Source organism: Cydia strobilella, chromosome 12 (assembly GCF_947568885.1).
Source record: "Cydia strobilella chromosome 12, ilCydStro3.1, whole genome shotgun sequence".
Lineage (NCBI taxonomy): Eukaryota > Metazoa > Arthropoda > Insecta > Lepidoptera > Tortricidae > Cydia > Cydia strobilella.
In genome coordinates, this window is record NC_086052.1 from 424,390 (window position 1) to 438,691 (window position 14,302).

The window sequence follows — 14,302 nt, forward strand, 5'->3', positions numbered from 1 at the left end:
CTATTATATCAAATTTTATATTATGTAGCTACGAGAATATGTATTTATGTATCGTCAGTTCGTTTCATCGATATGTGATTATATAAATGAAGATAAATAATAAGAAATAAGTGAATTAACGATCTCAATCATTGTATACGTCCAGTTTTAGAAAAGATATTAGAAAAAATTAACTTTAATAGGTCCCTAACTAATATGAACCAAAATTGGTTGACTTGGGATCATGAGGCTAATTACAGACATTTTAAAGTAGCCCCTGAATTCCGAAGTCACCCCATACCCCATACCTGGTTGATTTGACTAAATGCAGCAAGACTGGCAACCAATGGGGTGGGCGAATGTCAAAGGTTTTTATAGATGGCGCCATCATAGGTTTCCGCTGTTTCTAGTTTTGTTCTATGGAATTTGGCTTAAAGGGCAGGTATCCGGGCCGTATAATTCCAAAAACAAAACAAGCACTTTGACAGAATGGATTTTCTTTTATTCAAACTATCGATTTCTAGTCATTTTTATCTATGAAAGAGAAAATCTAAGTGTAAAAATACTAATATTTTAATGAATGTAGATTAAAGAATAGACATAATCGGTAGATATAATCAATATTCGTTAATGTTGTGTGTTAATTTTATTCGATTTGTAAAAGCAAAGGAATTGTATGCCTTGTTCGTAAATAAAGATGGTGAACAAGCTATTGTATTTTTTTAATACCTACTCGTATTTATTGTTTTAAGTACTTAGTAAGGAGACTGGCTATTGGGATATATTTTTTTTTCTAAATTTTTTGATATAGTTGGTCAAGCAAATCTTGTCAGTAGAAAATTGGCGCGAAATTCAAATTTTCTACGGGTCGATATCCTTTCGCGCATGTTTCGCGCTTTCGCACCTACATTTTTTAAATTTGCCGCCTTTTTCTACTGACAAGATTTGCTTGACCAGCTATACAAGCTTTTATCGCTTTACCAAATATCACGAAAGGGCTCCATATTGCATAGGGCAATTTAATTTTGATTTTGATAGATTGCCGAAAATTTTGGAGTAACAAATTCAATAAATTGATCAAAATATGCTTCATTACCGAAAATCACGTGTAATTTGCATACATCAGGGTTTTCGGTGCGGGAATGATTTGAGTAAGAGTAGAGATAAATAAACAGATAGGTTAGTCTGAGAAAACGTCATATTATGCCTAATGAATAACGACCTCTCTGGGAATTTTATACACACTATGACACAATTTTATTCTTACCACATAAGCTTGAAAAGACCCTCTTTATCTTTCAACGGAACAGAAAGTTGCAATTTATCGACAAGAATGGCAAAGTAATTTGATGCAAATTTTGAGTTGATTTCTGATGTCAGCGAGTAGAATGAATTTTTAAATGATGATTTTGAGTGATAGGTATTAAATAACGTTAATTTGGATTTCATTCGAAATATTTTATAGTAAATATATTCCTAGCGTTGGTGTGGTGAAAAAATGTTTTACTTGGTAGCAGTTTCTTTAAATAAAATATTATTTTTTAATTTATTTTTTTATTGCATGAATTATTCATTAGGTAGAAACCTGCTGGAGTACATATTAAATATATTAAACCGGGTCACTCACGTTTATAAAGTCGATGATTGCTCGACATGTTTCGCTCCATAACGAGGAGCATTTTAAAAGAGCGCCCTTTCTAAACGACTATAAACGTGAGTGACCCGGTTTTAATTAATAATATGTCAGTGCCTCACGGAAGTCAGTTTGTTTTTCAAGTCAATACCTACTCTTTGGCTAATGTCAATCATTCCCGCACCGAAAATCCCGATGTATGTGAATTGAATAATTTATTGAACCATTGAAATTTAATTTACCCGATTGCGGCGAATAGTTAGACCCGGAGTCTTTGGACCCGGGTATGTCCTTAAACTACGTCCAAAAGAGAGGTATGGGCACTGTGAATGCACAGCACAGCGGATGTCATTCCAGATCTAGAGCAGAGCCCAAAACTGGGGGAGTACCTCCACCTTATAGAAAACTGTAGCCAAACAATACTAGATCCTACTCATAGTGTTGTGTTCCTGCCGGTGAGTAAGGTTGCCAGAGCTTAACGAGGGTGCGGAGTGTTAGGGTCGGCAACGCCAATGGCAATGTAGCTCCTCTGTAGTTGCAGGCGTACATAGGCTACGGAGACTGCTTAACATCAGGCGAGCCGTATGCTTGTTTGCCACCGACGTAGTATACAAAAAACCGGCCAAGTGCTAGTCGGACTCGCGCACGAAGGGTTCCGTACCATTAGGGAAAGAAACAGCAAAAAAATTACGTTTGTTGTATGGGAGCCCCATTTTAATATTTATATTATTCTGTTTTTAGTATTTGCTGTTGCCGTTATAAAGCGGCAACAGATATACATCATCTGTGAAAATTTCAACTGTCTAGCTATCACGGATCATGAGATACAGCCTGGTGACAGACAGACGGACATCGGAGTCTTAGTAATCCCGTTTTTACCCTTTGGGTACGGAACCCTAAAAAGACCATTTTGATAGCGCACGTAGTGCGTTATTTAAAACGAATTAAACATCAAACTTATTATTTGATCTACATTGCTTTAGTCCTTGTTCCTCAGAACACCTTAGATCTCAATCTACATAACGTACTGAGGGCCTACCGCGAACCACGTTCGAGGTGTTGCCTCTCTGTCGCACTTGTAAATTCGTACGTAAGTGTGACAGGGAGGCAACAACACGTCAAACGTGGTGTTCAAAATTATACAGGTAGAATATTTGAAAAAAAAAAAAACTTCGAGAATAAAGCTTTGAGTTGAGATTTTGTGATGAATTTTAATAATTTCTGAATGTTCGTTGGCTCAAGAGGAGAATTTGCAAAGAGTAGTATAATATATAGGAGAATTTGACAACGATCAATTCGAATTCCACGAACAGCCGTGGTCGCAGCTAATTTCAAGTAAAATTGAACGCAGCCTATGATGCAACGTAATCAGCAGGTTGCATTTGACACTTGACACTTGTAGAGCCGTCGTAAGTGCATGTTATCGATATCGATAACAAAAGGCATTGATCATTGAAATTTAATTCGGTTCGATTAAAATGGTACCAGCTGAAAAAAAAATCGGTATTGTTATTAATAATTCAAAGTGTTAAATATATTTAAATCTGAAGAAAACTGGTCATTCAATTAGATAAAAATATAAATTTTAATTGATTGATTATTTTAAAAACATTGAATATAAGTCTTGTCAACTTAATTAATGTCATTACCGAGTCTAACGCGATTAAATCAACCAACTACATTAAGTCCATTAATTGGTCTTGTCAACTTAGCTTGGTCTGACGCTATTAAGTTAGACTAAGCTAAGTTGGCAGCGATTTTGATTGCTCAGACGGTACAAGTGTTAAGTAGACGTCATAATGAGCGTATGAATTCGCTGCTAGGGGCGCTAGTGTAGATGGTGGTCTTTTCCATAGTTCGAAATGTCAAATGTCACTTCAATGACTGACAGCTGTTCTTTAGTCTTTTGGACCTCCATCAACAGAGGCGCCAACTGGTGAGCAAAAAAACGATAGCCCTCATTAGAAGTTTGACGTTTAAAATAATACTTGCACTTATTTGGAGAATGGGTTTTGCATCTTATTTCATGTTTTTGGAGTTGAGAACTTGTAGCTAACGACAATAGACGTCATTCAAAATTGCTTTTTTATGTATATATGTATATTGCAAATTTGTTTTATGTTTTAAGAATTTATAAATATAAAAATAAAAATAAAACCGTTTAAAAACTAGCGGAGCGGAAAAATTATCATACTAGTTGGAAATATTGGAATATAAAGGTTTATAATGTTTATATTCTGTAGGTTTATTTATAACATCATTCAAAATTGGACAAAAGTGTCTATATCGATACCGCTGTTTCGACTGCTTGTCATGTATATATGTATATTGCAAATTTGTTTTATGTTTTAAGAATTTATAAATATAAAAATAAAAATAAAACCGTTTAAAAAACTAGCGGAGCGGAAAAATTATCATACTAGTTGGAAATATTGGAATATAAAGGTTTATAATGTTTATATTCTGTAGGTTTATTTATAACATCATTCAAAATTGGACAAAAGTGTCTATATCGATACCGCTGTTTCGACTGCTTGTCATGTCATAGCATCACATCACTAAACTAGTATTGTCAAAGCTTCCGTCATGGTTGGTATTGCCGTCAGCTAAAATGTTCTATAATAATTAAAATACGTCTTGTTACTTAATGAAAACCAATTATTCGATGTCTTAGAATAGTAAATATCTTCCCGTCATACTAACTTTATTAATGCCGGTTGTTTCTCCAGTGATATTACTAAATTAGGTTAGGTGCGGTGGTGTCAAGTTCTAAAGGTTACGAAAACTACGAAAATGACTTTTCCCGAAGGTCATTGGTACGCTAATTACGAATCAGTGCAGCCTAGGGCCGAATCGGCCAGCGGAGTTCAGCAGGCTTATAAAGATGGTAAGTTTTTAGTTTTAATTTTATTGGAGTTTTGAATGATTCACGGTTAGATTCACTAGACTTATATTGACCGGGATATAGACCGTGATTATTATTATAATACAAAAGGTAATCACGGTCTATATCCCGGTCAATATCTATCTATATCTGTCTATATAAGCCCTTTATCCTGAACTCAAATTTTTCTTACTTTCTTTGGTAGTTTTTGCTTTGTTTTCCTTAACATATAAATTTTTGATACATTTTTTCTATTTTTGTTATAATATGTCTCTAAGTTCAGTGTGCTTTCTATCATTCGCTACTCTTCTCCAGTTTGGACCAGCTGTCAGTTTGAGTTCGTTTTCCCACCTCTTGTACTGTTTTCCTCTATTCCTTTTACCGTCTCTGGGATACCAATGTGTTACTATCTTACTCCATTTTTCATGTCTGTTCCTTAGCATATGCCCAGTCCACCTCCATTTCAGTTGATCTATCTTTGAGAGTACATCTATTATGCCCGTTTTTGCCCTTATAGTTCCCTATATCCCGGTCAATATAAGTCTAGTTAATTTTATTGATAAAATTTTAGACTGCGGTTTACCTCGCTAGATTTTTTTTAAAGGTTTTTATCTCGTTAGTGACATGATGCCTTACATACAACTGTAAAATCGTCAAGAAAGAAATAAGAACCACATGCTTTTCTTATTAAGGTTAGGTTGGCCTAAAGCAATTTTTTAGTAGGTACAATAACATGTCATCATGATCATCGCGGTCAACCTAACACACTCCTCCTCGCTTCGCTCGTCGTCGCACCTATCTTGTCTGTTACTTAAATTTACTGTTCCAAATGATTGATTTTAATTTGTCAAGTAGTGGTTTCAACTTGCGGGTCAAATATCTCGGCCATTTTTGATTTTAGAGAAAAGTTTTTCCTACAAAACATGCTTATTTTAGCGTATTCTCTACGATAACATAATAAAAAATAGGTGTCATAATAACATCACTCCGATGAAAATTTTTCTAAGTGTCGGCACCCCCTTTGCTTTAGTCCAACCGGAAGGTATTCTAAAATCTAGACTTAGATGTAAATTTCCATATCTCGGGACCATGGGGTCCCGGACCTAATTACGATTAAACAACATAAAGTTTCATCAAGAAACCTGCCACAAGTTTGTCATAAAAATCAAGTTTTAATTTGTTGCAATGTCATCCAATTGATGGATCCATTAGGTGACATTGTCGTCTAGGGTGAACAAGGCCAATGGGTTGCGCTGATATTTGGTGAGGGTACTTTCGCAGATAATATGGTCCATGTTCTGCACCGCAGCTCAACACTCGCATGCTGGAGACTCTTTCCGGGCATGTTAGAGCAGAAGCTCTGGAATCCTATTGCAACTGGTTTGTAGTCGATTTGGCACCAACTTGTTTGGGCAAAGAAGATATAAAAGGATAGAGCAGTACTGTCATAGTAAATTTTGTAGCAACAGTAAATTCACTGCCATCTATCGGCACACAATTAAAACTAAAAATGAAGATGTATAAAAATACCGTAAAATCTATTTATATACATCAAACACATCAAACATTTATTCAGCAAATAGGCCACAGGGGCACTTTTACATGTCAATTTTTACAAGCAATAAAATTAACCAAAAATTACAAAAAACAATTACAAATATGGAATCAATGATATATTAGATACTTTGTCAGAGATGTATCCAGTCTAAATGTCAAATTACACAAAAAAAACAAATAAAAAATATACAAACAACAGACAAGTACTATACTACTAAGTATATGGATACTTAAATGATTTTTTTTATTTGCATTAATTATTTTTATAATATAGTTTAATTTTTTTTTTTTTAATTTTAATAATATGTACTACTATGGATATATGTATAATCCGAAATAAAAGCTTTTTTTTTTTTAAATATGATTTTGATCCATGTTCTTTCACTGATATGCGTTAAAATTGTTAAATGACAAACGAAACCGTCAACGCCATCTATCCGAGAGTAGGCCAAAGATAGTGGCGCCATCTGTTTGAAAATCAAATTTTCTTGATTTCCGTGGCACGTTTTTTCCTTAGGCTGTATCCATCTACGGAGTTATATCTATCTTTGGTATTAGTTATTATTAGATTGAAATCTTATATGTAATGTGGAACCCTAAAATAAATACTTCTAAGTCATCGTAAATAAGACATGCGCCCAAATATAATATGCGCAATGAGCATAATATGATTTACGTGCCGCATATTGGTGTCAAGTGAAACTAACAGCAACACATCAATGGACCTTATGTTATTACAGTAAGGTTTAGATTTGTTAATTAACAGTGTAAATGGTAAATCTACTGGAATTTACCAGCTAGCTCTTAGCTGAATCAGCAATAGTCTAGAATGGAAAGTATGCTCTAGATTTATTGTAGATAGATCTAGTATGAGTCAGTTGCTAGTATTGCAATACATTTTCTAGTAAAAAATCTATGAGAGAGATACTTTGCAGTTTCGTATCAATTCACTTTTGGATTCATTAGTCTTGATATTCACTTGGGAATAAATCATTTTTTTTAAGATATAATTAATTAATAATTATACCTCTTGTACTTATAGCAGCACTCTTTAACTTCAGTGGACCTTTATTATGTCTTATTGATGATAAGAACATTAAAGAAGAGGGCACAAGAAGAGTACTGTGTCTAGCAGTGTACAGAGGTTTAATAACTGATAGTAATAACAACTTCTAGACCGATAAAGATTTCAGTTATTATATCAAGTTTGTGCAGATTTTAAATTAATGTTTTGGTTGTTGGTTTATGTTTTGTTGATTGTCCAAAGTCTAGGCTGGCATTATGTGTGAGTGTGACAATGCTATTGGTGATGGTGACGCTACTGATGCTACTGTTGTTATCTGTGACCTTTCTAATGCCAGTGACACTGGTAAGTTTTTATCTGTAGTACCTATTAACATGTTTTCTCCATATAAGATCAACATGGAGAAGACCATTTAAAATTTATTGCTGGGAAGACCGTTGCAGGGCAAAAACTCTCGTATACGTACGTCACTTTAGACATAATAAAAAAGGAAAAAGTTCACTCCTTCCTCTCTACCGTTCTTCTGAATGCGAAGTAGAAGCACAAGAGTTGGAAGCGATGAAAGAGGTTGTAGACAGTCTTCTCCACATTGTCCTTAAAATATTTTGTTCATATTTTTATTAGCTCTCAAATTTTACCTTGAATTTAAAAGTACAATAGTTTTTGCACAAGACTTAGTTAACCAGATGTAGATGTAGTGTAGGGACGCCCAGCCGGAAGCAGGCGGGCTGTCGATCACATGTCGTGTTCATGCAGCCCAATTCCCTATAGTTGGAGCTGTAGGTTACTGTCCTGACGGCATTCCCATACCATTCTCCTCAAATCTTCTTGTTTTCCTGCAGAACAGAAGGACATCTTTAAGTTCGATATCCTTTAGTTCGTTTTCTTCTAGTGTGTCTCTACCGAATGTATTATAACGCGGTGCCGCGTACATAGCACATTCTGCTAGTAAGTGTAGCTAGTTTCCTCCCTACCACAGTGTGGACAGGAGGCGTCTGCACTGATTCTCATTATCTTAAGGTGTCTATTGTTAACTACTATGATATACCAGTTCTTTTAGTAATCTTGGCTGGGAGTCAGCCCCTGTTTTTCAAATCGGTTTTGTTTCTTCCTTCTGGCCATACGCTGTTATAAATCTGAGGGCCTACCGCAAACCACGTTCGACGTGTTGCCTCCTTGTCACACTTACATAAAAACTTGTGAGTGCGACGGAGAGGAACGTGGTTCGCGGTAGGGACTCAGCCCTTGTATTTCGGTAGCACGTTCCTTCGTGAATTTCTTGAACGGCGATGTGGCGCAAGTTTTGTTTTTTTTTTGGTCCAAATAATTATAGAGGGTCAAATGCAGTATTTAAGGCAAGTAAACAGTTTAGTCCACGAATTATGAAAACGTTAGACCTAATCCCGACTTCCTAGAATTCTCTGAACAATTAAAGTAGTTGCGTTGAAAAGCGACGTTCTGTTGGTACCTATCCTTCTTGCCTTTATTAGCATATCTGACTACTTAAAAATTAAAACAAAGTTCTCCACTGTAGGTACTTACTCGTAGTTAATTCAATGAGTGCCATTAAAAATGCCAATAATAATTCGATGCAAATCGATTAAATCTCTAACTGAGTGGGCTCTGTCCGCAGGCGGTTAAAATTGGTTGTCTCATTGAGTTGATCAGCTGCCGATTCTGCCGAATTGGCGACTGGTGCCCGATCAAAACGCGCGTGTGTTACAAACTTACGGACGAATATGTGGCTGATGTGGTTGATATGTAAGTGGAAATACGGTTTTAATAAGATGTTGGTGCATTGTGCACGCACGGAGAACACTTGAATTCATCAGAATTTGCTTAAAATCTAACTTTAGCGGTGTCCGGCTGCCCTTTTGGCTAGCTAGGATATCTTGGCCTAAAGTAAAACTTGTGCCTAGTCTGGTGTGGTGTTGGTAGGTATGAGTCCAGTGAGCTGCTGCTGTGTGTGTATACTGTGTATTTTGTAGCTATAGGTCCATATTAATTTCCCAGAAGGTTTATTATGAGATAAACATACATAAAGCGTTTAAAACTTTCGCGGTTTAAACACATATTAAATCACATTTAGAAACGGGTCTATCGCGAATTTATTTTGTTACCTTTATTTACCGACGTTTCTGGGGTGCTTCTTGATTTCAATCGCTTCTCGCACAACTCGAGGATAATAATGGCGTTCAGTGGAGACAACTTTTGGTTTATGAAGCTCAATCCAGTGATTTGCGCCGCATGTAAGTAGATGTTCGGCGATCGCGGACTTGTTTACTTGGCGATTTTTTGCGAAAATAAATTCGCGATAGACCCGTTTCTAAATGTGATTTAATACATAAAGCGTTCGATATTTTCTGTATATAAGCAAAAATTACGTAACTTTATTCTGTCTTTATAGCAGGATAGCGAAAGTAACAGGCGCGCAGGTGTCAGAAAAGCAGGCGTAAAGTTACACTGTGTTAGCTTAGCAGTGTTTTTAGACTGAAGGCATATAATAAATATAGAAATATCGGGAGCTCATAAACAATTCAAAAGGTAATCCCGGTCTATATCCCGGTCAATATAAGTCTAGTGAAGACATCAAAGTTGGCGCATCATGCCGATGAATCGTAGGGAACCTCTTCTTTCCCACGTCTTAGTGCCCCACCCTCAGCGCAGTGCACACCCCTTCTTTCTCGGCTCGAAATTACTCAGACGGTCTGAGTCAGACCTGTGCGAACTAATGACACTATTTTCCAGGTGGTGTCAAAGCGGGCGCGAGCTGCGCCTTCCGCCTCGCCTATGGAGTCCTGTCCCGCCGAAAAGCCGCAGAAGAGGGCGCGGCGCGCCTAGCCCGTGTTTTATCTGCCTTGGACCTAACCGCACTAGGCGTGGGCAGTACCCTGGGTGTTGGAGTCTACGTGTTAGCTGGAGATGTAGCCAAGAACTACGCGGGTCCGGCGGTTATATTGTCCTTTCTACTGGCTGCTGTGGCGAGTGTTTTCGCTGGTGAGTTATATATTTTTGAAGTCTAATAAGAATTTCTCTCTATGTAAAGCACTAGCCAGGGCACATGCCTAACCTCATCATCATTGGCCACAGCATCTTGACAGATGATTGTTGCAGCGACAGTTTATTAAGAAGAAGAGGTCTGTGCGCCGTCGGAGATCGGAGGTGCGGCACATATTTTCCTGTGGCTGTAAAGTACAATCGCAGTACGACACTTTCTGCCACAAAGATCGCAGGTGAATCGCGAGTCTGTTGGTGGTTCTTTTGAAGCCCGAAGTCTGAATTTAAAGCAGAAAAGACTGATGCCTAACCTACGTGTCTAGTAAAAGACCTAATATTGCAGAAGACGGTGAAAGTTCACCAGGGTATTTACTGTCTGCCCTGGACATAACTATAAAGAACTTACTTTTACCTTGTCTACGGGCGTATAATTTCAGTGTAAAGTCATTTGTAAGGTTATCCTGAAGTATTTATTAAAAGCTTCAATCTCTAAAGGGAAGAGTCAAAGAAAGGAAGTCAAAGAATGGGTTGTCTTTATGGAAATAATGTAAGACCACAAAACTAAATTGAAGCTCATTACTTACGTCATAATTCTGTAAAACAGCTGTGTTTACAATGTTTTCATCAAGCGACCAGAAACGTTAGTGGCGTAGATTGGAAAACACTGCCATCTGTAGCCGTTGGACAAACATTAATTGTTAAATGAATGTGAATATTATACTGCATCTAAACAGAAAATGGTGTTGGAAATAATTCAAGTTGTTACGGACTCCTATTAATTTAGGTACTTAATAGAAAGTTTGACCTCTTTCTTATATCAAAAACGTGACGAAATATTCACGTTTCACTCTAAAACTAGCCGGTCAATTCAGCAAAAAATCTGATACGTTGGCTTTAGTGAAATGGATAAGTCAGCGCATACGACAGACAGCGAGGCAAAATTGTGTTTTAATTTTTATTATGCAATTCTATTTAACCAACAATGTTATGTGTTAATTATTAAAATGGTATACTGATTATTGTTAATATAAAACAGACATAAGATGTATAAATAATAAAATTGACATGTAACTTTTGTTGTGAATAAAGAAACTGAAACTGAACACTCGGGGCGCGCCAAAATCGAAAAACACTGAATGACCTATTTATGTCTACTTAAGTACCGATATAGCCTGCTTATACTGAAGTGAACCTTAATAGTGTGCCCATAAAGTTCAATGTTCAGTTCGGAGCGGCGTACGACGCATAATATGTAAGACCTTTAAAAGTCAGATTGTCGCAATAGTGCGATTTTACGATCAAATAATTTTTAATAATGTTTGTTGAATTGCAATTGCTGTTTTTTTTCTTCAATTAATTATTAAAAATAGTTCCTTTTAGTTTCAAGTTCGTTGTTTGAAAAATATGCGTTGCATCTTTCCGATGCCCGTAATTTTTTTAAATAAATTCAAAATAACGAAGCTTTCCTAATTAGTTTTCTTTACTCTTTGTACTCTCCTTAAATATCACCTGGTGGAGGTGAAGGTATATTTTATTTAGTGCTCATTGAAGCAGTAGTAACCTAGTGACTGCTTCAATGAGCACCAAATAGACCTCTTAACTAAAAGGGACAGGTGTTCAAAATTACCTGTACAGTCGAGTTCATAAATATGTGTACATTTCTTCACCTTAATCCATTGCAATAAGGGGAAAAAATTTATACATATTTATGAACTCGACTGTATCACGCTCATTTTCTCATAAATAATAAAGTTGCGCCCAGACATCTAAACACCTGGTTCGCCTAGCTATTAAATTTTTGCTGCTGACTGGACTGTCTTAAATATGTGTAACGAATGTTCGTCTGTTCCAGGTCTCTGCTACGCCGAATTCGGCGCTCGCGTGCCTAAAGCTGGCTCGGCGTATGTGTACAGTTATGTGTGTGTGGGCGAGTTCATCGCTTTTATAATCGGGTGGAATCTTATACTGGAGTATATCATAGGTAAGTAATGTAGTAACTACGCCGAAATTACTCGCGTGCCTAAGGCTACCTTTCCACTGAGGCGGCGATGAGTGGAGATGAGAGATGACGTGAGGGGATAAGATAAGATAAGATAATATTTATTCATTTAAAACTTATTCTAATTGGTTTTATACAATGGTAAATATACAATTTATACTTAAATACTAGTATATTGAACAAGTTTGGGAACAAATCAAATTGTTTTATTAAATATTTTGATTTGTGTTACTAAGATGGATTTGAGTCTTACTAAGATGGCATATAGTCGAGAAATTCGGACAGGCACCGCCGTGGCGGGGTGGCCTAGGGGTTCATGGCGTTAGCCGCGATAGCTAAAGACGCCGGTTCGAATCCGGCCTTCACCACTGGAGGGCTTCGTCACTTTTTCTTTAATATATGACATCTATTACAGTTTTTACTAGTATATTCATAGATTCAACTCAAAATAGGTACAGGTCAAGTTAAAAACTTTAATACCGAACATATACCGAACGAATTTGTATTTTATGTCGCTCATGGAAATTTGATAGCAATACCTAAACTAAGTAAACATTTAATTGTATCTTACTTTTTGTAGGTCAATGTATAAGTGGGTAAATGCTTACCAGACAAAATGGTTATTTATAATAACAATAAACTATGTGACTATGACTAATCTTCTACTGTGTAGAACGTTAATTGGTGACATAGATAAATAATTAATTTGTACAGTAGATCAACCAATAGCATTGGTTGTAATCCAGCGGAGTCCTCCACCTTATTAGAAAAGCAGCCTAGGCATAGACCTAGCATTACATAGACCAGCTATACGCGTGCGCCCGTAAGGGATAGACATAGATGACGTCATAAACGTGGGGATACCATATTGGTAAAAATTACCCCAATATTTGATATCACGTTGGGGCGATTACCCTGGAGGCAAAGTTAGCTTGTTTCACGGTATTAAAAAATTGTTAAATAAAATGTCAATGGGCCGTTCTTTTTAGGCGTATAAACAATGAAATACCTCCTATAATTCGCGCAGGCAAACGCAAGGCACGCAAAACTAAACATGTTTAGTAAATAAAACGTAAAATAAAATGTATTATGGGTTTTTAATTTACAGAAATCACAAATGGCAATCACACCAATTAATGTACACCACATTTAATCTTCACAACATTTGTTTATTTATTTTTTGGAATTAGAAGTACGAAAAAACTTCGAGGTCAAAATTACCCATAAAATTATGATATTTTCATCTGGTATCCCTAACATGATTGTTATGCAGCTAAATTAAGAGGCCGGTGTCGATTTTAGTCGCAAAAATGTAAAATTGATAGATTTCTTCGATGAAATTGTACACCTTTTGTTACCAAATTGAAATAACAAGTACTGGTTTCTATTAGCACGTCTTCTTATCTTGCCTTTTATCAGATCAATTTTTTGAAAACAGACTCACTAAATTAGTAATGATTTTTTTTCTGAAGGACGTTTAGGTAAACGCGCGTAAAGCATTGATTTTGTCGTTCTTATTTGTAAATTTCGTAAAGTTTGGACTGCTAAAAATGGTAAATTTGTATTACACATATTCTGTACTTGGCCTTTATCAGATTACATTTTTGTTATATGACTTAGAGTTCGAGGAAATGAAAGTTAAACGAATTCAATTTTCTCCAGAAATTACTTCAAAACAAGTTACAATTTCTCTGAAAAATCGACTTAATTTCAACGTAATTTGGATACTTGAACAATCTACAACATTTGCTGAAACTATTCTTATACATCAATTTGTATAATTTACCACCATAATTTTTTGATGAATTTTTAAAAACTGCCCCTTCTCTTCACATATTACCGGTGACGCACGCTCGCGACCTCATTATTAAAAGGCAAGATGAGAAAACGTGCTAATAGAAACCAATACTTGTTATTTAGATATTACGTAACAAAACAAGTATAATTTCAACGACTAAATGTATCAATTTAAAATTTTTGCTCCAAAATCGACTACGGCCTCTTAAGAAGAAGTTTAAAAATGGCTGACCTCAGACTCTTACCTACCTACGTAATTTGGGCGGATCATTTTACAAGTAATGTTTTGTTAATTTGCGTAAATAATTGCGATATTTTTATTGAAATCGTTTGATTCTACATTGCTTTGAGTGTAACGTAATTTTACGATGTTATTCTCACATATTGCGTTAAGAGAAAGGTGTAAAATACCGTACTTACGTGTGAAAGGTT

General features: G+C 36.0%; 1 protein-coding gene across 1 annotated transcript in view; it reads left to right on the forward strand.

Moving 5' to 3' along the window:
• Positions 1-4,201: 4,201 nt before the first annotated feature.
• LOC134745959 (cationic amino acid transporter 2) overlaps positions 4,202-14,302 on the forward strand; it is a 38,836-nt gene continuing 28,735 nt past the window's right edge. The window contains exons 1-3 of the mRNA XM_063680108.1: positions 4,202-4,499; positions 9,826-10,074; positions 11,927-12,055. Of these exons, the coding sequence (XP_063536178.1) occupies positions 4,406-4,499; positions 9,826-10,074; positions 11,927-12,055 (472 nt within the window). The 5' untranslated portion in view covers positions 4,202-4,405. The remainder of the gene's footprint in view (positions 4,500-9,825; positions 10,075-11,926; positions 12,056-14,302) is intronic.